We start from the raw sequence: 27,441 nt of genomic DNA, 5'->3' as shown, positions 1-27,441 counted from the left end.
ATAGCAAAGGGTGTGAATACTTATGTAAATAAGGTATGTTTTTATTTTATACATTTGCAAAATGTTCTAAAAACCTGTTTTGGCTTTGTCATTATGGCGTATTGCGTGTAGATTTACGAGGAAGATGTTTTATTTAATCAATTTCAGAATAAGATTGTAATGTAACAAAATGTGGAAAAAGTCAAGGGGTCTGCATACTTTCCGAATGCACTGTATTTAAATAACCATCATAACGAAGTAAACCTGGAATTACACAATGATATGTTGTGTGGTCCTCCCACTATGACTCAGGAAAACACGCAGTTTATTAGGCTACCGATTAAATACTGTAAATTACTGAACTTCACAGGGTGGTGAAAGTGCACCAACTACCATCTCTGAGCTCGATGCTCCTTTTCAATAAATATCAACCGTCTTATATTGATGACAATTGGCTACCATTTAACAGATAAAAATAATCTTGCTCTTATCCATAATAATCTCATCATGTAGGTAGCCTACCTGCACTGTATGTGCAAACTGTTGGCTAGAGCACACAAGCCAAGACCAGAGTGGGCACATTTGCAACATAACGCAACAGTTTTTGTCAAAACCATCAGTAGAGTTGAATATGCGATGGTCTTTTTATTTCGGCACATGGGAATTTGACCGCAAAAGTCAAATTTTTATCCTCAATAAGTCTGTTGGATGGAAACATCTCTGGTGGTATTTTTCTGCAGATTTTATAATATTTGCATTCAAATCTGTCGCCAATTGGATGAAAACCTAGCTATTGTATCACTTCTAAATGTTTGCTCATCTGGAAAACCAACCTTGTTTCTGATTCTCAGTCCAGTCAACCATGACCATTTTACTTTTTCTGTTTTCCTACGGTGTCAACCTGCAACCTAGGCATTTGCATAGGTTCCACTTCGCTCTCCTACATACACTTTGTTATCTTGACAGCAGGTGCACTTGTGGTGTAACAGAACTAACAGTTCAAGACTACTGATGCAGCTGTTGTGGGTGTGGTTGCTTAACAACATTCCATTCTTTGTTCCCAGTGAAATGCACTGCAGTACGCATAATTCAAAGGAAGAGATCTGTAAGACTCCATTGTTTGAAACTTGAATGAATAAAAGAGCACTAATGATACAGACATTTCAAAGAAAGCCTGCCTTACTGGGGAATGGATTGTATATTGTAGGACTATCTTGAACTACTTATCTGCAGAATTCTACCAGTTTCTCCGCCCTGCAACAACGGTTGATATAAACTAATGCTATACCAATCATTTCAGACTGGATTAAAATGATTTTTTAGCCTTTACATAAAGATCTAATACTCATCACATTACTTTCTCACTATTTAACCCTATAAAGAAATGTTAACTCATGTACATTAATCTAACAGTTTAGTCAGTGACTGTGGCAAACATCTATCGAACGGCATGTTTGCGTATTCATATCATAACTTCGGCAACAAGTAAATTATGTAGCAACTATTTCACAATGTTGACCTGCATACTCACAGTGAGTGAGAGCGTGCATAATTGAGCAACTTGTTGCCTGGTCCATCCAGCACAGAGTGGGTTTGAACAAGTAGCCTACACTACTAGGCTACATGTACATAAACTAAAGCTTTGTGACATTTCATGTATACATTATATACATTTTATTTTTTAAAACAGGTTAACAAAATAGTTTCCTTTCCGAATAATCAAAAACAAAACGATACTGTATCCTGTCGTGTCGTGTCAACAAACCAAACACTCCCACATTTTCTGGAAAAATGGGAGACCAACGGGAATTCTAACATGAGGCCAGTTAGCAGGCGTTTGACGGAAGTTGAACGAATGTTGTGTGAAGACGGAATTGACACATTTTACTTTAGTTAATTATTTTTCCCGGGCAGCGCAACAATGGAATATGAATATACGCATGTTTTCACATTTTAACAGCGCGCGTGCCATGATGTCGTTTGCTGTCCTTTGAGATTTCCAATGTTGAAATTGATAAATTACTTTAGAATTCATTTTAATGTGACTTCCTCACGCCTACACTTATATTGTTTCGCTGTCTGAAACTCCGATAAGAGGACTGGTCAAAACCACACATTGTGCTCACATTCGATCATAAACACATTTTGAAAAAACTATTAAATATTAGAAGAGAAAATAGGATACTCACCTTTAAGGAAAAATATATACGTCGCTTTCATCAGTGTTGCTCAGAATAAGATACAAGTTATGTTCCTAAAATTCATACAATGTAGCACCATCGTGTTACTTTCCTTCTCTCTCCAAATATCCTGATTTCGGCGAAGATGGGCGGAGTTAATACTAGACAGGCTCTGACCTATCTGATAAATGACAGATACACATAGAAGTCAAGAATGGTTTAGTAATAAAATGTATATAGTCCAGTTATGTCCGCAGTTGATGGACTTTTAATAGTTTTATATATTTTGGTTATGTTTGCATGATTGTTGTTTGTGAAAGGGCATACATAACTTGACAATATTGATTGCTCTTTGAGTCCCGAAGCTTGACACTCCTACCACAATGGCCCTAAATGACGACGCAACGAGGGGGACATGAGACTTTCCCAGCAAAAGCAATATCTCCCCCTAAAAAACAAAGCAAACTAACATTAAAGTCACCTGTGTTGCTATAGTAATATATGGAAAGGATAAGTGTGAGAGCACTTCATTTGACATTTCCACCCATGCAAGAGTTAACACAATTCCAGAAGAATAATCTACTCAAGAGAAACACTGTCCAAAGGTTTTAAATAGAATGCATTGATTTATTGTAAAAGTACAGGTTCATTTCTTAAAAGGTACAATTTTCTGAATCAGATGCATTGCAGTGTTATAATCTAATGTACTAATATAATCTCTAATATAGTCTCTTCATAATCTTATGAATTACTACACTCAATCTTTTATCCTCCATCCATTTGTAGAATTGGTTCTCGTAAATCTATTCCACTGAAATAAAATGTAAAAATGTTATGAAAACACATGGCTCTGATTTATGAAATTAGACTTTTTTCCTAACACCATCTAGTGGTTGCTTCTGGCAGTCTACGAAACGATGTTAAAGGAAACCATGAACATCATTCGATAGTTTTTAATATTTACATTTTTTTTTACTAAGATCATTAAGCATGACAAATTATTCACTTTTAAAAACAATCAGTCTGAATGGATTTCCTATACTATCACAAAAATGTGTTACAACAAAAATGCGGTAGCTACATTGAAATAATCATACATCCTCCTATTGCAACGACAATCCACAAAATAAATTGATAAAGCATATTCTGAAATCAAAAATATATGCATGGACCATGTGTGATAATACTACCATGTTAGCTTCATTACAGTAAGACAAATTCCGATGGCACATAATTTCCCCACAAACTGTTTCAATCATGTATCAATCTGCAACATACTGTAAAAGTCAACAGCAGTAATCGAGTATAAAAATACTTATTTCATTGTACTGAAGAATGTACTTGTTCCGAATGCAACAGGCACCAAACGAAAGAAAACTGACTGAAACAGATGGGGGGGGGGGGACTTGTCCTATAAGAACCTCTTTTTTTCTTTCCATTGCAAGACATTTTACCAGTGTGCCCTAATGAATACAACCTTGTTCTTCAAGCTAGTTTGATTTTCATGTCATTTCTTGGTAATTAAGCCCCACATGGTAGAAAACATCCTCAGGCATATATACACTAGTGGTTTGTATTAAGTACAAGAATTGAAAGGCCCCTTTTCTCAAATCACTAGTATCAGAATCACACACTGGTATAGCTTACTCATCAACTCATTATTCACTAATCATATTCATTACCCCACAACCACAAACTCTCTCACACCTAGACAAGAGTCAGGCACACCGTTGCTCATTGCAAATGACAACTGACCCGTCAATCACTACTAAATACAACCATCCACAGTACATTAGTGTCAATTGCAGTCACATGCATGATCAGAAATTATCCAGATTAAAAATGGGATTCAACATAGAGAGATTTGCAATGTGATCCAAAGAGCTTGATTAGATCACAAGGATCAGTCATTAAAACCCCTTCATCTTTAGGCCACCTCGCATGCAAACTAGTTTTGCTTCCTCTCCATCTTATGTTTTCTCAGACCTTCGATTAAATCCATTAACTAGGCACAGGGTATATCAAACTCGTAAACTAAAGTACTAGTTTAATACATCCAGTAGAATGATTGATTCATTAGCAGCACATCAGTAGAGGTGGGGTAAGGAGGCTGGTCTCCAATGGTTCCCCTTTAAAAATGTTCCACCACCTATGGGTGGAATGAGCCCCTTCCGATTGGTGGATGGGCGGCGGCCATGTTGTGGTCCCACTGTTGGATTGGTGTTGTTAGTGTGCTTCCCGTCCCCGTAGTGGAGGGGTCAGGTGAGAAGGCTCAGGGGTCATCTTACAGCTTGGCCTGCAGAGGTTTCAGGTACTTGTGGTAGGACTCGTGGACCTAGAAGAGAAGGAAGGAGGGTCAATTTGAGTACTCTGCAGGTAGTCTCTTCCACCCACCGGCTACCCCTATCTGTCGGTAGCAATAGCCTTGGGACTAGGTTACTCTGCAGGAGACTTACTACGACAGCAAATCTTTCGTTAGATTTGCCTACATAAAGATGGCAACTACACAATGAACACAGAGATCATTTGCCTCTTGATCATAATCTGAAACAAATACTTGTAAATGGTTCTCAAATGGCCTGTTCATAATCATGAACTAAGGTAAAAAAATTAAAATAAACAAACAGTAAATTAATTTTCTTCATCTCAGTTTCTCTTTTTGAAGGCAATCTCAATGAACTCTGACCTCTGTCTTGTTGAGAGGTGAGCGGCGGGCCCACTCGAACATGTGCTCATAGACATTGCCGTCGTAGCGTCCCAGGACCGAGTTGAGCATTTCGTCGCAGTAGTCGAAGGCGTCCACCAGGGCCACGGCGTTGGGCCTCAGCTGGGCCAGAAGCTCCTTCAGACGCTGGGACACCTGGGAGAGCTGGGGCACACTCAGGAGACCAGTCTGGAGTGAGGAAGGAATTGTCAGGTCGTTATTATTAAAGAGAATGTGTTCTCAATATATAAGCAAAAATAGGCTAAAATGTTCAAATGTCATGACAAACGAGTTAGAGCCTTTATATGTAGGATCAAACCAAACAAATCGGAAAGTTAGAGTAAGAAGACAACTGATTGCAGCATTACCACAAAAATGGAAGAAGGGAGAAGATAGGGAACTTGTTTGCCTGTCATATATTAAAGAAACAACTTGGCTGAAAGGAATTGGCATACATAGAAAAATATACCCGTTTCCTTTGAGGACAAGAAAGTTGACAGCTGTGCCATACAGGTTGCAAAATAAATGGGAAGAGATTGTCGATGTACCGATTCCATGGCACATGGTTTATGAACTGGTAAAAAAAATATATACTTGATTCAACAGAGTTTTTCAAAATAAATTATAAAATTCTTGTCATCAACAGAACGCTATATATATGGGGCATACAACAATCTCAGCTCTGTAGATTTTGCTGCGAAGAGACAGAATTAATAGATAATTTATTATGGCATTGCCCCTATGTAGCTTGTTTCTGGTCACAGGTTCAGGAATGATTTTTAAAAAAAATCAAGATATGCACAAAAAATTAACCTTACAAATAGCAGTGTTGGGCAATTTGGAAAGCCATAGTCAGTCAATAAATAATATAATAATACTCATAGGAAAGGTTTTCATCTTTAACTCAATCTGTGGATACTAAACGATTAGAAAGGTTAAAACATCACACAGCACAATTTGAAAATATATGGCACATAGAAACCAAACGAGGATGGTCTATGGTGTTGGATTCTGGGTCAACTTTGAACTATTAAAGACATGATAGATCAGACGCATAGTATATAAAGGAGTGAGATCTGTAGAAAGACAAGAGTGGTTGTGGAATGTGCTGGGTGGACGGGAGAGAGTCACGGGAGTACGATAGGTGAGACGAGAGGACATCTGTGGATTAGGCGAAGGAGGGGTTGAGGTCAGGAGGTCAGATCCCCTGAAGGGAGAACTAATGGTTATATTATCCTGTTACCCTCTTCCTGTCGAACCATAAGATGTAAGGATTGGAGAGAAGGAGGGGTGTCTAAAGTGGAGAATATATACTTGTGATGTTGAGAACATGTTTTTTTTAGTCTGAATACAGCTGTGTCAACCCTTTGGGAAGAATTAAACTTGGTTAAGCTTCTCTAGTGTCCGTGAGTTATTTACTCTGAAAAATTAGAACTTAATGATGGTGATAGGTGAGATGGGTTGAGAGGGGCTGAGGGGTGTGGTTAAAGAGTTTGTTTGGTAATGTATTACTGTTATGTGACTGCTTTATATAAAAGTTCCATGTATGTAAAAGGTGTTTTATATATATATATATATATATATATATATATATATATATATATATATATATATATATATATATATATATATATACACACATACATACATACACACACACAAAAATAAGATCATCTTCCTTTAATGTTATACAAGTACGAGTGTAATACCATGTCTTGCTTAAAACATCATACATGACATTATAAAAATGGATATAGACTTTAGTAAGGGACCCACTTTAGGTCGCATTGAAATTCACATTTTTTTTTTCAAATACTAGAGTATGTACAGTGGGGCAAAAAAGTATTTAGTCAGCCACCAATTGTGCAAGTTCTCCCACTTAAAAAGATGAGGCCTGTAATTTTCATCATAGGTACACGAGAAGATAAATCCAGAAAATCACATTGTAGGATTTCTTATGAATTTATTTGCAAATTATGGTGGAAAATAAGTATTTGATCACCTACAAATAAGCAAGATTTCTGGCTCTCACAGACCTGTAACTTCTTATTTAAGAGGCTCCTATGTCCTCCACTCGTTACCTGTATTAATGGCACCTGTTTGAACTTGTTATCAGTATAAAAGACACCTGTCCACAACCTCAAACAGTCACACTCCAAACTCCACTATGGCCAAGACCAAAGAGCTGTCAAAGGACACCAGAAACAAAATTGTAGACCTGCACCAGGCTGGGAAGACTGAATCTGCAATAGGTAAGCAGCTTGGTTTGAAGAAATCAACTGTGGGAGCAATTATTAGGAAATTGAAGACATACAAGACCACTGATAATCTCCCTCGATCTGGGGCTCCACACAAGATCCCAGAACCACCCGGGGGGACCTAGTGAATGACCTGCAGAGAGCTGGGACCAAAGTAACAAAGCCTACCATCAGTAACACACTACGCCGCCAGGGACTCAAGTCCTGCAGTGCCAGACATGTCCCCCTGCTTAAGCCAGTACATGTCCAGGTCCGTCTGAAGTTTGCTAGAGAGCATTTGGATGATCCAGAAGAAGATTGGGAGAATGTCATACGGTCAGATGAAACCAAAATATAACTTTTTGGTAAAAACTCAACTTGTCGTGTTTGGAGGACAAAGAATGCTGAGTTGCATCCAAAGAACACCATACCTACTGTGAAGCATGGAGGTGGAAACATCATGCTTTGGGGCTGTTTTTCTGCAAAGGGACCAGGACGACTGATCCGTGTAAAGGAAAGAATGAATGGGGCCATGTATCGTGAGATTTTGAGTGAAAACCTCCTTCCATCAGCAAGGGCATTGAAGATGAAACGTGGCTGGGTCTTTCAGCATGACAATGATCCCAAACACACCGCCCGGGCAACGGAGGAGTGGTTTTGTAAGAAGCATTTCAAGGTCCTGGAGTGGCCTAGCCAGTCTCCAGATCTCAACCCCATAAAAAAATCTTTGGAGGGGGTTGAAAGTCCATGTTGCCCAGCAACAGCCCCAAAACATCACTGCTCTAGAGGAGATCTGCATGGAGGAATGGGCCAAAATACCAGCAACAGTGTGTGAAAACCTTGTGAAGACTTACAGATAACGTTTGACCTCTGTCATTGCCAACAAAGGGTATATAACAAAGTATTGAGATAAACTTCTGTTATTGACCAAATACTTATTTTCCACCATAATTTGCAAATAAATAAATAAAAAATCCTACAATGTGATTTTCTGAAAAAAAAAATCTAATTTTGTCTGTCATAGTTGAAGTGGACCTATGATGAAAATTACAGGCCTCTCATCTTTTTAAGTGGGAGAACTTGCACAATTGGTGGCTGACTGAATACTTTTTTGCCCCACTGTATGTAGTCCCTTTATTTTCCCCTGAGAGATAAGTCTGTGATTGCCAGTTGCCATGGTGGTGGTTACCTGGAGGAAGTCTCCACTGTGCTGTTGGATGCCCTGGAGGGCATAGAGCAGGGCCAGGGTGCTGAGGACAGAGTGAACCCCCGTGTCTCCTATCTCCCCCAGCTTAGCTGCAAACAGCTTCACCACCACATAGTGACAGTGGGCCTGGAGATGAAACGGGATGAGGAGAAGAGATGGTAGAGAGTTAAATAAGGACCAGAGAGAGAGGAGGAGGAATGAGACAGGTAAAAGAAACTGAAAGAAGGAACCAGAGGGGAAGAGATAAGAGGCATGGGGTGGGGCTCCCTCCCAAAAAACAACACATTCCATATCCCAGGTTGGTAAGGTAACTTACATTAGAGGCTCTGACCAGGTCTATAGCGCTGTTGTTCCAGGCATCCTCCTGACTGACTCTCTTCTGTAGCTCCTGCTGAATACTCTTAGCTGCCACCTCAACCAGCCTAAAGACACAGAGAGGCATTGACATGGGAAACCTTTAGACCAAAAATGATGCATGGCTGTCCATAGAGTACAAGTACATTTAGTTGTGTGCTGGTTTGCTGAACTGGTCGACCATTTTAGCTCAACCCATTGCATTGCTTGGCACCAACTAACACATTGCTCTGAAGTCTCTGCCATATAATGAACAGCCCTTTGGGACTTAACGAAGATCAAATATCTAAATGGAATCTATTACCAGTACATTTTGGTTAGTTTGTAGGCCCACTTACTTGGCAGCTCGCAGTTTGTAAGCCTCCACAAGGCTGGCCAGGTCATTGACGTTGACTACAGTGGGTCGGGAGGACACAGACTGGGGCTGCAGTCTACGCTCTGACTCGTTCAGGTAGGACACGATGCCACTCAGCTGGTGGCCTGCCGACGCCTGCTGGTAGCTCTTTATCAAGAACCTGGGGAGTGAGGGATGCAAACACGTGAGCAAGACAGTGAATGGGCACGATGGTCACACACAGACAAAGTAGAGATGGGAGATATGGCCAAAATATCATATCACTTTATCTTTCTCATTTTTGACGGTATTTTATGTTTTGGTAAAATAAAAAGGGTGGCCACAAATACATTGTAAGTGGTTTTAAATGGGTCTTTCTCTCTTCTGATTGATTGTTTTATACAAACTTAAACCCCAAATAATTTCAGCCTTTTCATCAATTTCCTTTACTCATTTGTTATAATTTCCACACTGTAAAATATTTGTTTTCGTCTTTGTATGCCTCTATTGTGACAAAGTAACTTTTCGTTTATGAAAGTACTAATTCTCCTCTGACCATGTCTTTTCAATGGATTCCAATGGCAGTTCTTACTTTCGCCACAAAGGGCATTGTGCTGATTTCTTAGGTGCTTTTGGAACCCCCACTGCCTCACAGTCCCTAGCCTATTCATACCACAAAATGACATGTGCGCACCTGAAGCTCTTGCTAGGAAATGATCAGATCTGAACTGTTAGCAGTCTCTTACTGGCGGTAAGAACGGACAATTGCAACCATTTTTCAAGTTTCATCACTCAGTTATTTACATTTAACAAACCAAGCATTGAAATACCAGTATGTAAGGTAAAGTAAAAATCCAAACCGGTCCATGCTTTAATACTGGTATATAGTAAAACGCTGTTTACCACCCAGCTCCAACTAAGGACACAAAAACTCATACACACCCATTAATTTGGTCCTAGTCTCACTCACTCCCAATCACCCTTTCCACTGTACACTTCACACTTAGCAGTGCTTACACTGAACACACTCCCAAAAACATGGAGACAGATCAATGCTTTGTTGATAATTACTACCTTCGATGTGCAGGGCGCAATATCACACAATAGCTTTTAATACTGGGGTTATGAGCCCTGACTTGCAAGTATTGGAATACATTGTAATGTGTGTTTGTGTGAGATGTATAATGTGACTAATTGATGTTTTTGATTCAGTGAGGAAAGAATGTGTCATTTCACGGTGTGTGTGTGTGTCATATCTGTGTCTTATATTTGTGTGTGCGAGTGGGTGTTTGCGTCTGCATGTGTGCGTGCGTGTGCAAGTGTGTGTGTACCTACCTAGCGGTCTGCAGCATCATGACGGTGTTCTCTCCCTCGTAGGTGCACGTGGCCACGAAGTTAACATAGATGTCTGGGAGGGCGCTGCAGCGGGAGTAGCCGTGCCCGCCACACGCCATGCGACACACCTCGATGCCCTCGCTGGCCGTCCATGTGGTGAAGGCCTTCAGGCCCGCGGACAGGGCATGGAGCTGGGCACAGGTCAGACGATGGCACAGGGTTATACAGTTATATTGACACAGGATGGTAGAGGATGGGCACAGGGCACAGTTATATTGGCACAGAAAAGGTGCAAATTAAAAGTGACGTCATTTGTTAATATGAATGAGGATCTTTTGTTTAATCCCCCTAGAGAGTTGATTGACGCATCGGTGCGCCAATCTAAGTTACATAACAACAAAATATCCCCATAAAAATCTGTCAGTTTAAGCTAGAGATATCGGTTTCTTGCATTGGATGTGTCTCAATCCGCCGCATACGCCAGTGTCGCATCTTCTCACGAAAACGTCTGTAGCGTCCAAACCACTCTATGGAAAGTCGAGACTCTCACGAACACATTCTCAGTTTGTCTCTACAACCCCCACAAGTGTCAGAAGACTAGTCTGAAGATGGTACCGTCGATGTGTGTACTTCTGTTTGGTAGCGTCCGAACCGGTTGGGCTACAAACTCCTGTGAAGATAACTGGTACCGGTTTTAAAAAACAAATTGAAGTTTGAAGGACGTTTTCTGCCTACCCAAAAAAGGCGTTAAATAGGTAAACTCGTTTCTTATGATACTTTTTTTTGACTGTCCTTTTTGACATTATGAATGTGTTATTCAATATGTTTCTATAGGTTTTAGTAGTAAAAGCCAAATTAAATCCCTCTAGTGGTGTGGGGGCTGTGCTTTGGCAAAGTGGGTGGGGTTATATTCTTCCTGTTTGGCCCTGTCTGGGGGTGTCCTCAGATGGGGCCACAGTGTCTCCTGACCCCTCCTGTCTCAGCCTCCAGTATTTATGCTGCAGTAGTTAATGTGTCGGGGGGCTAGGGTCAGTTTGTTATATCTGGAGTACCTCTCTTGTCCTATTCGGTGTCCTGTGTGAATCTAAGTGTGCGTTCTCTAATTCTCTCTCGGAGGAGGAGGACCTGAGCCCTAGGACCATGCCCCAGGACTACCTGGCATGATGACTCCTTGCTGTCCCCAGTCCACCTGGCCGTGCTGCTGCTCCAGTTTCAACTGTTCTGCCTTATTATTATTCGACCATGCTGGTCATTTATGAACATTTGAACATCTTGGCCATGTTCTGTTATAATCTCCACCCGGCACAGCCAGAAGAGGACTGGCCACCCCACATAGCCTGGTTCCTCTCTAGGTTTCTTCCTAGGTTTTGGCCTTTCTAGGGAGTTTTTCCTAGCCACCGTGCTTCTACACCTGCATTGCTTGCTGTTTGGGGTTTTAGGCTGGGTTTCTGTACAGCACTTTGAGATATCAGCTGATGTACGAAGGGCTATATAAATAAATTTGATTTGATTTGAAATATTTGATGAAATAATTGTTTAAAATTAAAAAGCAAACAGCTAAATGATCCATAGTATGACCATCTTAAAACAATTCCATATGCCAGCTTAGCACCCCCCCAACGTCTTAGACTAAAGAATTAACACCGATGAAGCCTGTTGTCGAAACACCCCCATTAGACTTCTGCTGCTTAAAGTAGATTAAACATTTCAAGACTATTTTCAGTGAGTGCAGTGTTATCCCATATTTCCTAGTCAGGTCACGTGGTTAGGAAAAAAACTCCTTTCACATGGTTAGGAAAAAAAAAAAGCCTTCTTTCATCATGTACTATATCAAGAGGAGGTATTTACTTAGCCTGGGCACCAGTCTGTTTAGCTATCATTCCACTCCTTGAAAAGCATGACACGGAGTACAAGATGTGGAATGTTAGCAAAACAGGTTCTGGATTTCAGGCTAGTATTTACTGTAAATACCTCTGGTAGTTCACTGAAGTCTCCCTGGCTGATGTCTCCAGTGATGCGGTGGTAGACCTGGTTCATGTACTGACCCACAAATTTGTAGGCATAGGCTGTAGCCAGCAGGGGGAACAGCTTGTACTGTTGGGTCTGGTAGTCCATAATCTGGGGCTCCGGCTCTCTGGAGGAACCACAAAATAAGAATATAGACTTAGACACAAGATTAATGGTTCACTATCGTTTTTATGTTAGTCTTTGAAGAACATTGAGATACAGATATTATATGAGTAAGGCTTCCTAATATCTACCCAAACTCTATTTAACATCTATCTACATCAGCTCTCACACAATTATAAGAGTATAGCTTTTGTTAAATGGTAAGGGTTATAGTATTTTGCTTTCTATTCTTGTTTGTGTCTATGAGTGTGTTACTTGTGTATGGATGTGTGTAAGTATATGTGTGAGCATTTTTGTATTCCTTTGACTGTTTATGTATGTTTCAGTAAATGTGTGTATCCATGTTCATTAGGCAACAAGCGGATGAAAACGCACCGAAACATAACACAGGAAAGTAGTGTCTGTACAATAAGAATTTGGATTTCCATCTCAAAATATTTTGCTACAGTGTGACCTACTGAACATGACCCTGGAGTGTCCAGAGCTACAACTGACCCTGGGCGTATCTCAGACTGGTGCCGTACGGAACTGTAGCGGATGGCGATAGTGCAGGACTTGGCGAGGGCGCTGCCCGCTTCCCCTACGATCATGGACCTGATGAACACCATGGTGCCGTAGGTCAGCTTGGCACTGGGAGGCTTCACGTACGTACCGTCTGCCTCCACCTGGTGGGGAGAATACATACTGTCTGTGGCAGTGGAGGCTCCTCAGAGGAGGAAGGGGAGGAGCATCCTCCTTAGTGAATTTCAGAATCTTCATTTTTTAAATGAAACTACAATAAATATCTTCACGTCACAAAATAATTAATTAAAACACACTTTTTTGCAATGTAGGTCAGTAGCCGCAACAGCACTATGTAGGGTATCCCAATGGTGTTACCAGAGGACAGATAGTTTCTGTCCTCCTCTGGGAACATTGACTTCCATACAAAGCCTAGGAGGCTCATGGTTCTCACCCCTTCCACAGACTTACACAGTAACTATGTCAACTTCAAAGCTCTTGCAGCATGAACTGACATTGTCCACCCAATCACAGGATCAAAGAATGAATCTGGCACTGAAAGCATAAGCTACAGCTAGCTAGCTAGCTAGATAGCTAGCAGTGCATAACATGTGGTGAGTAGTTGACTCAAAGAAACAGAAAGAAAAGTTGAACAAATTCATTTTTTTAAGAGAGTGAGGGAGAGATAGAAAGCTATGTCGTTGTATTTTTTTTCACTTAGCTAGCGAATGCAGTTAGCTAGTTTAGCCTACTCAAACACCCGTCTCAAACAGAAACATATTCTATGTTAGCTAGCTGGCTATGGCTATCCAACACTGGAACTCTTCCAAATCAAGGTAAGCTTTTGGTTTTGTTAATTTATTGCCACCGGGGCCCAATGGTGTAACTGCTAAACTGCTTTCTGACTGTACACTGAACTGCATGATTGTAGCGGGTTTACTAACACGTTAGTTCTCGTAGCAATGTAGACTAATATGCGAGAAGGAATACAATAAACAAAGTGATCATGCTTTTTGTATGTGACTGCTATGAAAGTGAACTCAGTTTACGTATGATCAGTAGTGTATTCATTCCGCTGATTCTGTTGAAAAATGTTTCTTAAACTGAAGCAAAACGAACGGGGATAAAATACCTGAATTTGTCCAATATAAACTCTTGTTCGCCACTGCTAGATGCAGGCAAGAGAGTGCAAGGCGATATTGAATGTCACCGTCACCTTGATTTTAAAAAATGTATCTCTACGTTGTAATCTTTCATTCATAGGCTAGGTTGTAGCAACATCATGATGGGTATAGGAAAAAGTTGAGTATCATGTAGTAGCCTAAACCTATTGATGTTACATTGAGCTGGTTGAATGGAATATAAATGACAGTCATCCAATATGCTGTAATAGAAATAAGGCTCATAAATATTTTTTTATTTAACATTTTTAAACGTCCTCCCTCATCTTAGACAACACCGACCGCCACTGGTCTATGGTATACAGTTCTAGGACAATCAGGTAGTAAGTATATGCTCTCTGTGAGGAATATGCATACAATATACTTCAAAATCAAATCTTTGTGACAGCATTAGAATCAAACAGAAACAAAGAACAGTGTCTCCTTAAAATGTGCTTAACTTCCCAGTCGCTCACCTTTGCATATTTCATCAGCATGTGTTCGCGAGGAATTCGTACGTTCTCCAATTTCAGGTAACCATTGTCAACCTCATCAAAGCCAAACTTGGGTCCTATGTCCCCTACCACCACACCTGAGAGTGAAAGAGAGTGAGTTCACTAGACAGTAGGATACCACCACACCTGAGAGTGAGAGAGAGTGAGTTCACTAGACAGTAGGCTACCACCAAAGCTACATACAGAGACACAGACAGGCATACTCACAAACACTCTCTTTTTGACGCGCATACAGCAGTATGTACAGTACCTGGCAGTGGTATGTGTGTGTTCATACTGCGGAGAGGTACGATGAAGGCGTGCAGGCCGTGACACTTCCCCTGGGTGTGGAGCTGGGCCAGAACTATGGCGTGGTTAGATGTCTTACCCACTGGAGAGAGAGCGAGACGGACAGAGAACGCGAGAGAGCCCATTAGACTCCAATGGATTAATAACATTAGCTATGTCAGTTCTCACTATTCAAATACAGTGGGGAGAACAAGTATGATAACCTGCAAAATCGGCAGTGTTTCCTACTTACAAAGCATGTAGAGGTCTGTAATTTTTATCATAGGTACACTTCAACTGTGAGAGACGGAATCTAAAAATCCAGAAAATCACATTGTATGATTTTAAGTAATTAATTTGCATTTTATGGCATGACATAAGTATTTGATATATCAGAAAAGCAGAACTTAATATTTGGTACAGAAACCTTTGTTTGCAATTACAGAGATCATATGTTTCCTGTAGTTCTTGATCAGGTTTGCACACACTGCAGCAGGGATTTTGGCCCACTCCTCCATACAGACCTTCTCCAGATCCTTCAGGTTTCGGAGCTGTCGCTGGGCAATACGGACTTTCAGCTCCCTCCAAAGATTGGGTTCAGGTCTGGAGACTGGCTAGGCCACTCCAGGACCTTGAGATGCTTCTTACGGAGCCACTCCTTAGTTGCCCTGGCTGTGTGTTTCGGGTCGTTGTCATGCTGGAAGACCCAGCCACGACCCATCTTCAATGCTCTTACTGAGGGAAGGAGGTTGTTGGCCAAGATCTCACGATACATGGCCCCATCCATCCTCCCCTCAATACGGTGCAGTCGTCCTGTCCCCTCACACAGTGAGTGGAGTCTAGACCAAAAAGCTCTATTTTTGTCTCATCAGACCACATGACCTTCTCCCATTCCTCCTCTGGATCATCCAGATTGTCATTGGCAAACTTCAGACCGGCCTGGACATGCGTTGGCTTGAGCAGGGGGACCTTGCGTGCGCTGCAGGATTTTAATCCATGACAGCGTAGTGTGTTACTAATGTTTTTTTTTTATACTGTGGTCCCAGCTCTCATCAGGTCATTGACCAGGTCCTGCTGTGTAGTTCTGGGCTGATCCTTCACCTTCCTCATGATCATTGATGCCCCACGAGGTGAGATCTTGCATGGAGCCCCAGACCGAGGGTGATTGACCGTCATCTTGAACTTCTTCCATTTTCGAATAACTGCGCCAACAGTTGTTGCCTTCTCACCAAGCTGCATGCCTATTGTCCTGTAGCCCATCTCAGCCTTGTGCAGGTCTAAAATTTTACCCCTGATGTCCTTGCACAGCTCTCTGGTCTTTGCCATTGTGGAGAGGTTGAAGTCTGTTTGATTGAGTGTGTGGACAGGTGTCTTTTATACAGGTAACAAGTTCAAACAGGTGCAGTTAATACAGGTAATGAGTGGAGAACAGGAGGGCTTCTTAAAAAGAAAAACTAACAGGTCTGTGAGAGCCAAAATTCTTACTGGTTGGTAGGTGATCAAATACTTATGTCATTCAATAAAATGCAAATGAATTACTTAAAAATCATACAATGTGATTTTCTGGATTTTTTTTTTAGATTCCGTTTCTCACAGTTGAAGTGTACCTATGATAAAAAATTACAGACCTCTACATGCTTTGTAAGTAGGAAAACCTGCAAAATCGGCAGTGTATCAAATACTTGTTCTCCCCACTAACTTAATTGAACAAATTTGGCAGTAATTTAAGTCTCTGGTCCACACTACAATGAGAATCAGCAGTAAATGATCTTGTTCAGCAATGTTGTGGAATGGGTTTTCTTCAAAAGCTAAGTTCACATCATTTACTGGAGATTGGTTTGATTGTACTCAGACCTTGACTTTTTACAGTCATTCTAAAATGGATTTAAAAAATGATAATCCTCAGCAATCTACACACAATACCCCATAAAGACCAAGCAAAAACAGAAATACCTCATTTATACAAGTATTCAGACTCTTTCCTTTGAGGCTCGAAATTGAGCTCAGGTGCATCCTGTTTCCATTGGTCATCCTTGAGATGTTTCTACAACTTGATTCAAATCCACCTGTGGTCAATTAAATTGATTTGACATGATTTGGAAAGGCACATACCTGTCTATATACGGTCCCACAGTTGACAGTGCATGTCAGCGAAAAACATCAAGCCATGAGGTTGAAGGAATTGCCATAGAGCTCCGAGACAGGATTGTGCCGAGGCACAGATCTGGGGAAGGGTACCAAAATATTTCTGCAGCATTGAAGGTCCCTATGAACACAGTGGCCTCCATCATTCTTAAATGGAAGTAGTTTGGAACCACCAAGACTCTTCCAAGAGCTGGCTGCCAAGCCAAACTGAGCAATCAGGGGAGAAGGGCCTTGGACAGGGAGGTGACCAAGAACCTGATGGTCAATAACAGAGCTCTAGAGTTCCTCTGTGGAGATGGGAGAACCTTCCAGAAGGACAACCATCTCTGCAGAACTCCATCAAATCAGGCCTTTATGGTACAGTGGCCAGACGGAAGCCACTCCTCAGTAAAAAGGCACATGATAGCCCACTTGGAGTTTGCCAAATGGCACCTAAAGACTCGCAGACCATGAGAAACAAGATTCTCTGGTCTAATGAAACCAAGATTGAACTCTTTGGCCTGAATGCCAAGCATCAACTCTGGATGAAACCTGGCACCATCCCTATGGTGAAGCATGGTGGTGGCAGCATCATGCTGTGGGGATGTTTTTCAGCGGCAGGGACTGGGAGACTAGTCAGGATCAAGGGAAAGATGAACGGCACAAAGTACAAAGAGATCCTGAATGAAAACCTGCTCCAGAGCATTCAGGACCTCAGACTGGGGCAAAGGTTCACCTTCCAACAGGACAACGACCCTAAGCACACAGCCAAGACAACGCAGGAGTGCCTTCGGGACAAGCCTCTGAATGGGAGACTAGTCTGGGAGACCAGTCAGGATCAAGGGAAAGATGAACGTAGCAAAGTACAGAGAGATCATTGATGAAAACCTGCTCCAGAGCACTCTGAACCTCAGACTGGGGCAAAAGTTCACCCTAAGCACACAGCCAAGACAACGCAGGAGTGTCTTCGGGATAAGTCTCTGAATGTCCTTGAGTGGCCCAGGCAGAGTACTTTTGAACGAACATCTCTGGAGAGACCTGAAAATAGCTGTCCAGCAACGCTCCCCAGCCACCTGACACTCAATGCTGTAATTGCTGCCAAAGATGCTTCAACAAAGTACTGAGTAAAGGGTCTGAATACTTACAGTGCCTTGCGAAAGTATTCGGCCCCCTTGAACTTTGTGACCTTTTGCCACATTTCAGGCTTCAAACAAAGATATAAAACTGTATTTTTTTGTGAAGAATCAACAACAAGTGGGACACAATCATGAAGTGGAACGACATTTATTGGATATTTCAAACTTTTTTAACAAATCAAAAACTGAAAAATTGGGCGTGCAAAATTATTCAGCCCCCTTAAGTTAATACTTTGTAGCGCCACCTTTTGCTGCGATTACAGCTGTAAGTCGCTTGGGGTATGTCTCTATCAGTTTTGCACATCGAGAGACTGACATTTTTTCCCATTCCTCCTTGCAAAACAGCTCGAGCTCAGTGAGGTTGGATCGAGAGCATTTGTGAACAGCAGTTTTTAGTTCTTTCCACAGATTCTCGATTGGATTCAGGTCTGGACTTTGACTTGGCCATTCTAACACCTGGATATGTTTATTTTTGAACCATTCCATTGTAGACTTTGCTTTATGTTTTGGATCATTGTCTTGTTGGAAGACAAATCTCCGTCCCAGTCTCAGGTCTTTTGCAGACTCCATCAGGTTTTCTTCCAGAATGGTCCTGTATTTGGCTCCATCCATCTTCCCATCAATTTTAACCATCTTCCCTGTCCCTGCTGAAGAAAAGCAGGCCCAAACCATGATGCTGCCACCACCATGTTTGACAGTGGGGATGGTGTGTTCAGGGTGATGAGCTGTGTTGCTTTTACGCCAAACATAACGTTTTGCATTGTTGCCAAAAGGTTCAATTTTGGTTTCATCTGACCAGAGCACCTTCTTCCACATGTTTGGTGTGTCTCCCAGGTGGCTTGTGGCAAACTTTAAACGACACTTTTTATGGATATCTTTAAGAAATGGCTTTCTTCTTGCCACTCTTCCATAAAGGCCAGATTTGTGCAATATACGACTGATTGTTGTCCTATGGACAGAGTCTCCCACCTCAGCTGTAGATCTCTGCAGTTCATCCAGAGTGATCATGGGCCTCTTGGCTGCATCTCTGATCAGTCTTCTCCTTGTATGAGATGAAAGTTTAGAGGGACGGCCAGGTCTTGGTAGATTTGCAGTGGTCTGATACTCCTTCCATTTCAATATTATCGCTTGCACAGTGCTCCTTGGGATGTTTAAAGCTTGGGAAATCTTTTTGTATCCAAATCCGGCTTTAAACTTCTTCACAACAGTATCTCGGACCTGCCTGGTGTGTTCCTTGTTCTTCATGATGCTCTCTGCGCTTTTAACGGACCTCTGAGACTATCACAGTGCAGGTGCATTTATACGGAGACTTGATTACACACAGGTGGATTGTATTTATCATCATTAGTCATTTAGGTCAACATTGGATCATTCAGAGATCCTCACTGAACTTCTGGAGAGTTTGCTGCACTGAAAGTAAAGGGGCTGAATAATTTTGCACGCCCAATTTTTCAGTTTTTGATTTGTTAAAAAGGTTTGAAATATCCAATAAATGTTGTTCCACTTCATGATTGTGTCACACTTGTTGTTGATTCTTCACAAAAAAATACAGTTTTATATCTTTATGTTTGAAGCCTGAAATGTGGCAAAAGGTCGCAAAGTTCAAGGGGGCCGAATACTTTCGCAAGGCACTGTATGTAAATGTGATAGTTTTATTTTTAATAAATTATCTAAAATTTCTGAACCTGTTTTTGCTCTGTCATTATGGGTATTGTGTGTAGATTGAAGGGGAAAAAACCTATATAATCCATTTTATAATAAGGGTGTAAAGTAACAAAATGTAGAAAAAGTGTATGTGTATGGGCCCTGAAGCTAAAGTGTGTCCGTGTACTCACGTCCCCCAGGCCACCACTTGATGGAGGTGATGGTCGGGCTGTTCAGGACAAACTCCTGGGTGGCCGGGTCATATGTTGCCGTGGTTTCAAGCCCCCTGAGGTGGGTGCCTAGGCAACGAGAAAGACACCAAGGCCCCCAAACAACACGACAACAAAGTTATCACTAAGTTACGGCAGGAGGACATTGATGTTTTCAAATATTATGCAGTGCAAAACTGAAAAGATTACTAGCCATCAATCTCAACTAACGCAACTTCTAACTTTTTTTTAACCACCTCATTCCCTCATGTGGGAAAAAAAGTTATTCTATTCTATAGTGGAAGGTGTTTGACAGATCAAAATAAAACACAATCTATTTCTTACAATTTGCATAGGTGTACAGTTTAGGATTGTCAAAGTTAACCTGACTCTTTTATGCTGTTAATTTTGCTTCGGTTTTAGTTCTCAGGTCAAAATATGTAAGTAAATGATCCTAGTTCTAGTAGCAGCTGCTTGTGACTAGTTCATGAAGAACATGGATCAGAAGCCTAGGCTAGATCTAATAGCTGTATTATATTTTACATGAACTCAGACCTGGCTGAGCTGTTGTTAGTTTTCTGTGGAACTCATAACATTGTCAGACAGGTTTAAATGCTCTTTGTATCCATAGAGCCAGTTCTTTCCCCGCCCTCCTATAGTCAACCCTCCCATTAGAAATGGGAAGGAATGAAGCGTTAACAGTACTTGAGTGTGTACGTGGGCAACTGTTAAACTTCAAGAACATTAATAAGAGGGAGTAGGCCTACTTAAACATTGAGACCGTTAATAGCCAGCTGTATGTTCCAGTGACTTTTGTGTTATGGTGAAAAATGTTGATAGAGAATATTTTGTGTTTCTTTCCTTAACAATCAAAACATAGTATGCCTGCCACTAACTCAATTCATTATTTTAATTGTTTGACAGCCCTATTACGTTTATACAGTGAGGTTACATGTTATGAAGGACATAGGTTGTCTGTCTTTAATCTCAATATACTTCCAAACACAGTAAGGGGGACAAAAGGGACAGAGGCGGTGGGGGGGTACCTGTTTTGGACAGGAAGTCACTGAGGAGGCTTTACAAGTGGGCATGAACGGTCACTGTGGCTGGCAACAAGATTGTGTGAGAAAAATATGATTCCTGTGTTTTATTTATAATTCCACACTATGAGGCTGGAATAATACTGTGAAATTGTGAAAATGATAATGCCCTTTTAGTGCAAGAGCTGTTTGAAAAGACAGCCTAAAATGTCAGCTTCTTTTGGTGGAATGGAGTTTTGGAATGCCTGGTGACATCATCAGGCAGTAAATTAGTACCAAACATCTCTGCCAATAACAGCTAGTTTTCAGTATCCCCCTCCATACTCAGACCACTCCCAGAAGGTGCTAGCAAAATTCTTGTTTGATAAATTGCTCTTTGCTAAGAGGCCATTTGTTTCTTTTTGACCATTTTAATTGAAAACAATCACACGAAGGTAATTAATTGTTACCCAGAAATAATTTGATATTGAGATAAAAACGACTGCATTGGACCTTTAACAACACAAACATTTTGTCGGTGGACACGTTTTTACACAAAATTCCTTAACGAGTACGGGAGAGTTCTCTGGTGACTCGACTCAAATGTTTAAGAGTGTGGGCATGCATCTCTTGTCCACTCCACAGAGCATGTGGGTGACGGGAGGTTGGTGACCAGGTACGGTTTGTTCGGCATTTTACCGTGGCCCATCTCTGTCTGTGCGTAGGTGCCGATGATATCCAGGTTCCAGGCGGGTATGAAGAATGTCTCCATCTGCTCAGGACTGGCCTGGTTCAGCAAGGTGGGCAGGAACATTGCCAGGTGGAGGTCCAGCGGCTCCGCCCGCCCACGGTGCACACAGCTGGGGCAGGGACAAGGGGCAAGGAGGGGAAGGGGTAGGGGATAGGAGGGTAGTTTGAAGGGAGAAGATGGTAAAGGAAGGATAGGACATTGGGGGGGCATGCAAAATATGGTATAGCCAAGGAAAAATATATTATTTTTAGGCATAGAATAATAGACCATATAATGGGACATGACAATGGAGAGATGGTTGGAAAATATGAGAGATTGGAAGTGTTAGTAAATAACATTTTGGGGGCAGAGAGGATGGATGAATAGATGGGGGGAGTGCAAGAATTCATATAAAAAATGTAAAACAACTGTGAGCTAGTCATGCAAACTGACCGCGGAGAACTGAATAGAATCATCTGCATTTAGACCTGGCTTGAATCAAGAAAAGTTTGATTAAGTTCATTCATTCAAAATAACCTTCTCATGCATGACTGTTGCAACCTTTCATTTATTTGCCTGAAATGTTAATTTCCAAAAGCAGTGTAACCTGTACTCTCTCATTTCACTGAAAAAAACATTTTAAATTCCAAATTAACTGGCAAACTCTGGGCTGTGTTCATTAGGCACCCAACGGAAGAAAACTGACACAAGAAGGGACTAACTGGACTTGGTCCATTAAGAAATGGCCAATTTAGCTTTACATTGCAAGGCCTAATGAACACAACCCTGAGGCAGGAAAATGTCAAATGTGTGACAACCAATAAATCAACATTATACTCTATGCTAATGGTACCAACTAGTGCAGTGCAACTAGCAGTTTTAAAGCAGACTCTTTAGTCCAGAGGTAGGCAACCCTGTTCCTGGAGGGCCACAGGTACTGCAGGATTTTGTTCCAAGTATGCACCACACCTGACCAATTGCACTAATTCAGTGATTTCCTAAATTCACACACCTGGTCTTCCAGGTTGGTTAAATCAAAAATATAAAGTGCCTGCAAAACTCCAGGATCACGGTTGCCTACACCTGCTTTAGATTATAAGGAAGGGTGAAGCAGTTGTAAGGACATTTAAGGTTAAGACAATAGGCAGTTTTCCATTGACCCAAGATTATTCGACAAAAGTAATGTCGGCGAAAGAATCTGAGTGATATGTGTTACGGAAACGGCAGGTCGCCTAGTGGTTAAGACTGTTGGGTCAATAACCGAAAGGTCACTGGTTCAAATCCCCGAGCAGACTAGGTGAAACACATCTGCCCTTGAGCAAGGCACTTTTGCTCCAGGGTCGCTGTCAATAATGGCTGATCCCTGGACGTGACCCCACTCTGAGGGTGTCAAAGGAAGTGGGAAATCAAAAATAAACAAACTTATTTCCAATTCACACATTCTTACACACTTTTACATGTGCGAAATAGGACAAAATGTAAGCACCTACCTAATTATTATTAATAGATATAGGAGACATTTTCCACCGATCGGCAACATTTTTACAAGTTCGACAGGTGGACATTTCTTTTGTCGAACTTTCTTCATTGCAACAGATGATGGAACCAGTGTTTTTCGAATAAATGCTGATTGCCACAAATTTGAAGGTACACGGTCATGTGACGTTGTCACGTAACTATACAAGTAATGTTTCTTTGCAGAAAAAGAATTATCCTGACTTTCTTATACCTTGCTTTTCGGGTTGGCTGGTAAATTTCACTATTCAATTATTTCCGATCTACAGGAGTGCAAATTTCACCATGGCACGGACAGTCGCGATACGTTGGCACATGCGAATTATTATAATATGGAAAATAAGTACATTATTGAATTCTATCCATGCTGGCTTTCGCAGGCTACCTGCGACATGAAACAGATGGGTGAGAGGGCATACAGGGTGTTGCCAATTTATTAATGTACAATTTTCCTAATTGGGTAATGGAAACACTGACCACTACATTTTAATTCAACACTTTGGGATTTTGCGAAAAAAAATGTTGAGGTGCGAGGTCATTAAATCCAGCTGTTTTTTTTTTATTGACAATTAAATAATTTAAATGGAAACGCACAACAGCAGGCAATTATATCCATTTTCTATGCAAACTTTTTAAATGTTGGCACAAAATAAAAATCACTTGAAAAGTTCATGGAAACCTAGCTAGTGAGTTGGTGAGAAGAAGTGAACCAGAACAGAACAGGCCTTCAGAATATTCTGAACAGCCAGTCCTGGACATTCCCTGGAGTATTATTGTCATGGAAATGCCATGGTTATGTGATTGTGAATAATGTCCAATTCGCAGCGTCATAGAGGTGAAACATTGGCAACAAGAGACATCTGGCATGTCCAAAATTATCTTACATTGCACAGATTTCTCTGCTTTCAGATGAACAATGGGATATTCAGGGCTCTGAAACTCTTCCCACTCTGCATGTTCTTTGGCAGGACACCGTGTGCCTTCCCTATGAGTTGAGACTTCAACAGACAAGAATAATTGTTAGGCCTATATTCATCAAATCAAATCACATTTTATTTGTCACATACACATGGTTAGCAGATGTTAGTGCGAGTGTAGCGAAATGCTTGTGCTTCTAGTTCCGACAATGCAGTAATAACCAACAAGTAATCTCACTAACAATTCCAAAACTACTGTCTTATACACACAAGTGTAAGGGGATAAAGAATATGTACATAAAGATATATGAATGAGTGATGGTACAGAGCGGCATAGGCAAGATACAGTAGCTGATATCGAGTACAGTATATACATATGAGATGAGTATGTAAACAAAGTGGCATAGTTAAAGTGGCTAGTGATACATGTATTACATAAAGATGCAGTAGATGATATAGAGTACAGTATATACGTATACATATGAGATGAATAATGTAGGGTATGTAAACATTATATTAGGTAGCATTGTTTAAATTGGCTAGTGATATATTTTACATCATTTCCCATCAATTCCCATTATTAAAGTGGCTGGAGTTGAGTCAGTGTGTTGGCAGCAGCCACTCAATGTTAGTGGTGGCTGTTTAACAGTCTGATGGCCTTGAGATAGAAGCTGTTTTTCAGTCTCTCGGTCCCAGCTTTGATGCACCTGTACTGACCTCGCCTTCTGGATGATAGCGGGGTGAACAGGCAGTGGCTCGGGTGGTTGATGTCCTTGATGATCTTTATGGCCTTCCTGTAACATCGGGTGGTGTAGGTGTCTTGGAGGGCAGGTAGTTTGCCCCTGGTGATGCGTTGTGCAGACCTCACTACCCTCTGGAGAGCCTTACGGTTGTGGGCGGAGCAGTTGCCGTACCAGGCGGTGATACAGCCCGCCAGGATGCTCTCGATTGTGCATCTGTAGAAGTTTGTGAGTGCTTTTGGTGACAAGCCAAATTTCTTCAGCCTCCTGAGGTTGAAGAGGCGCTGCTGCGCCTTCTTCACGATGCTGTCTGTGTGGGTGGACCAATTCAGTTTGTCTGTGATGTGTATGCCGAGGAACTTAAAACTTGCTACCCTCTCCACACCTGTTCCATCGATGTGGATAGGGGGGTGTTCCCTCTGCCGTTTGCTGAAGTCCACAATCATCTCCTTAGTTTTGTTGACGTTGAGTGTGAGGTTATTTTCCTGACACCACACTCCGAGGGCCCTCACCTCCTCCTTGTAGGCCGTCTCGTCGTTGTTGGTAATCAAGCCTACCACTGTTGTGTCGTCCGCAAACTTGATGATTGAGTTGGAGGCGTGCGTGGCCACGCAGTCGTGGGTGAACAGGGAGTACAGGAGAGGGCTCAGAACGCACCCTTGTGGGGCCCCAGTGTTGAGGATCAGCGGGGTGGAGATGTTGTTGCCTACCCTCACCACCTGGGGGCGGCCCGTCAGGAAGTCCAGTACCCAGTTGCACAGGGCGGGGTCGAGACCCAGGGTCTCGAGCTTGATGACGAGCTTGGAGGGTACTATGGTGTTGAATGCCGAGCTGTAGTCGATGAACAGCATTCTCACATAGGTATTCCTCTTGTCCAGATGGGTTAGGGCAGTGTGGTTGAGATTGCATCGTCTGTGGACCATTTTGGGCGGTAAGCAAATTGGAGTGGGTCTAGGGTGTCAGGTAGGGTGGAGGTGATATGGTCCTTGACTAGTCTCTCAAAGCACTTCATGATGACGGAAGTGAGTGCTACGGGGCGGTAGGCGTTTAGCTCAGTTACCTTAGCTTTCTTGGGAACAGGAACAATGGTGGCCCTCTTGAAGCATGTGGGAACAGCAGACTGGGATAGGGATTGATTGAATATGTCTGTAAACACCAGCCAGCTGGTCTGCGCATGCTCTGAGGGCGCGGCTGGGGATGCCGTCTGGGCCTGCAGCCTTGCGAGGGTTAACACGTTTAAATGTTTCTCACCTCGGCTGCAGTGAAGGAGAGGCCGCATGTTTTGGTTGCAGGCCGTGTCAGTGGCACTGTATTGTCCTCAAAGCGGGCAAAAAAGTTATTTAGTCTGCCTGGGAGCAAGACATCCTGGTCCGTGACGGGGCTGGTTTTCTTTTTGTAATCCGTGATTGACTGTAGATCCTGCCACATACCTCTTGTGTCTGAGCCGTTGAATTGAGATTCTACTTTGTCTCTATACTGACGCTTAGTGTTTGATTGCCTTGCGGAGGGAATAGCTACACTGTTTGTATTCGGTCATGTTTCCGGTCACCTTGCCCTGATTAAAAGCAGTGGTTCGCGCTTTCAGTTTCACGCGAATGCTGCCATCAATCCACGGTTTCTGGTTTGGGAATGTTTTAATCATTGCTATGGGAACCACATCTTCAACGCACGTTCTACTGAACTCGCACACCGAATCAGCGTATTCGTCAATGTTGTTGTCTGACACAATACGAAACATATCCCAGTCCACGTGATGGAAGCAGTCTTGGAGTGTGGAATCAGATTGGTCGGACCAGCGTTGAACAGACCTCAGCGTGGGAGCTTCTTGTTTTAGTTTCTGTCTGTAGGCAGGGATCAACAAAATGGAGTCGTGGTCAGCTTTTCCGAAAGGAGGGCGGGGCAGGACCTTATATGCGTCGCGGAAGTTAGAATAGCAGTGATCCAAGGTTTTGCCAGCCCTGGTTGTGCAATCGATATGCTGATACAATTTAGGGAGTCTTGTTTTCAGATTAGCCTTGTTAAAATCTCCAGCTACAATGAATGCAGCCTCAGGATGTATGGATTCCAGTTTGCAAAGAGTCAAATAAAGTTCGTTCAGAGCCATCGATGTGTCTGCTTGGGGGGGAATATATACGGCTGTGATTATAATCGAAGAGAATTCCCTTGGTAGATAATGCGGTCGACATTTGATTGTGAGGAATTCTAAATCAGGTGAACAGAAGGACTTGAGTTCCTGTATGCTTTTGTGACCACACCACGTCTCGTTAGCCATAAGGCATACGCCCCCGCCCCTCTTCTTACCAGAAAGATGTTTGTTTCTGTCGGCGCGATGCATGGAGAAACCAGCTGGCTGCACCGACTCCGATAGCGTCTCTACAGTGAGCCATGTTTCCGTGAAGCAAAGAACATTACAGTCTCTGATGTCCCTCTGGAATGCTACCCTTGCTCAGATTTCATCAACCTTGTTGTCAAGAGACTGGACATTGGCGAGAAGTATACTGGGG

The 27,441-nt window shown here is 42.1% G+C and overlaps 2 protein-coding genes across 3 annotated transcripts in view; both read right to left on the bottom strand.

The window, feature by feature from the left end:
• LOC112245816 (inactive rhomboid protein 2) overlaps positions 1 to 2,313 on the bottom strand; it is a 42,243-nt gene extending 39,930 nt beyond the window's left edge. The window contains exon 1 of the mRNA XM_042302462.1: positions 2,169 to 2,313. The gene's annotated coding sequence lies outside the window, so the exon portion shown is untranslated. The remainder of the gene's footprint in view (positions 1 to 2,168) is intronic.
• A 444-nt stretch (positions 2,314 to 2,757) lies between these two features.
• The window catches only part of LOC112245506 (peroxisomal acyl-coenzyme A oxidase 1-like), a 34,272-nt gene continuing 9,588 nt past the window's right edge, over positions 2,758 to 27,441 (bottom strand). Inside the window, exons 3-14 of one of the 2 annotated variants that reach the window (XM_042302448.1) lie at positions 21,735 to 21,895; positions 19,999 to 20,106; positions 14,887 to 15,006; positions 14,598 to 14,713; positions 12,956 to 13,125; positions 12,302 to 12,464; positions 10,331 to 10,521; positions 9,000 to 9,176; positions 8,624 to 8,729; positions 8,290 to 8,433; positions 4,846 to 5,052; positions 2,758 to 4,494 (exon numbers count right to left, since the gene is read on the bottom strand). In XM_042302448.1, the coding sequence (XP_042158382.1) occupies positions 4,444 to 4,494; positions 4,846 to 5,052; positions 8,290 to 8,433; positions 8,624 to 8,729; positions 9,000 to 9,176; positions 10,331 to 10,521; positions 12,302 to 12,464; positions 12,956 to 13,125; positions 14,598 to 14,713; positions 14,887 to 15,006; positions 19,999 to 20,106; positions 21,735 to 21,895 (1,714 nt within the window). In that variant the 3' untranslated portion in view covers positions 2,758 to 4,443. The remainder of the gene's footprint in view (positions 4,495 to 4,845; positions 5,053 to 8,289; positions 8,434 to 8,623; positions 8,730 to 8,999; positions 9,177 to 10,330; positions 10,522 to 12,301; positions 12,465 to 12,955; positions 13,126 to 14,597; positions 14,714 to 14,886; positions 15,007 to 19,998; positions 20,107 to 21,734; positions 21,896 to 27,441) is intronic. The other variant, XM_042302449.1, reaches the window with a different exon arrangement.

This window comes from Oncorhynchus tshawytscha, linkage group LG02 (assembly GCF_018296145.1).
Source record: "Oncorhynchus tshawytscha isolate Ot180627B linkage group LG02, Otsh_v2.0, whole genome shotgun sequence".
Taxonomy (NCBI): domain Eukaryota; kingdom Metazoa; phylum Chordata; class Actinopteri; order Salmoniformes; family Salmonidae; genus Oncorhynchus; species Oncorhynchus tshawytscha.
The sequence above is the reverse complement of the archived record's forward strand: the minus strand, read 5'-3'. Positions and strand labels throughout refer to the sequence as shown.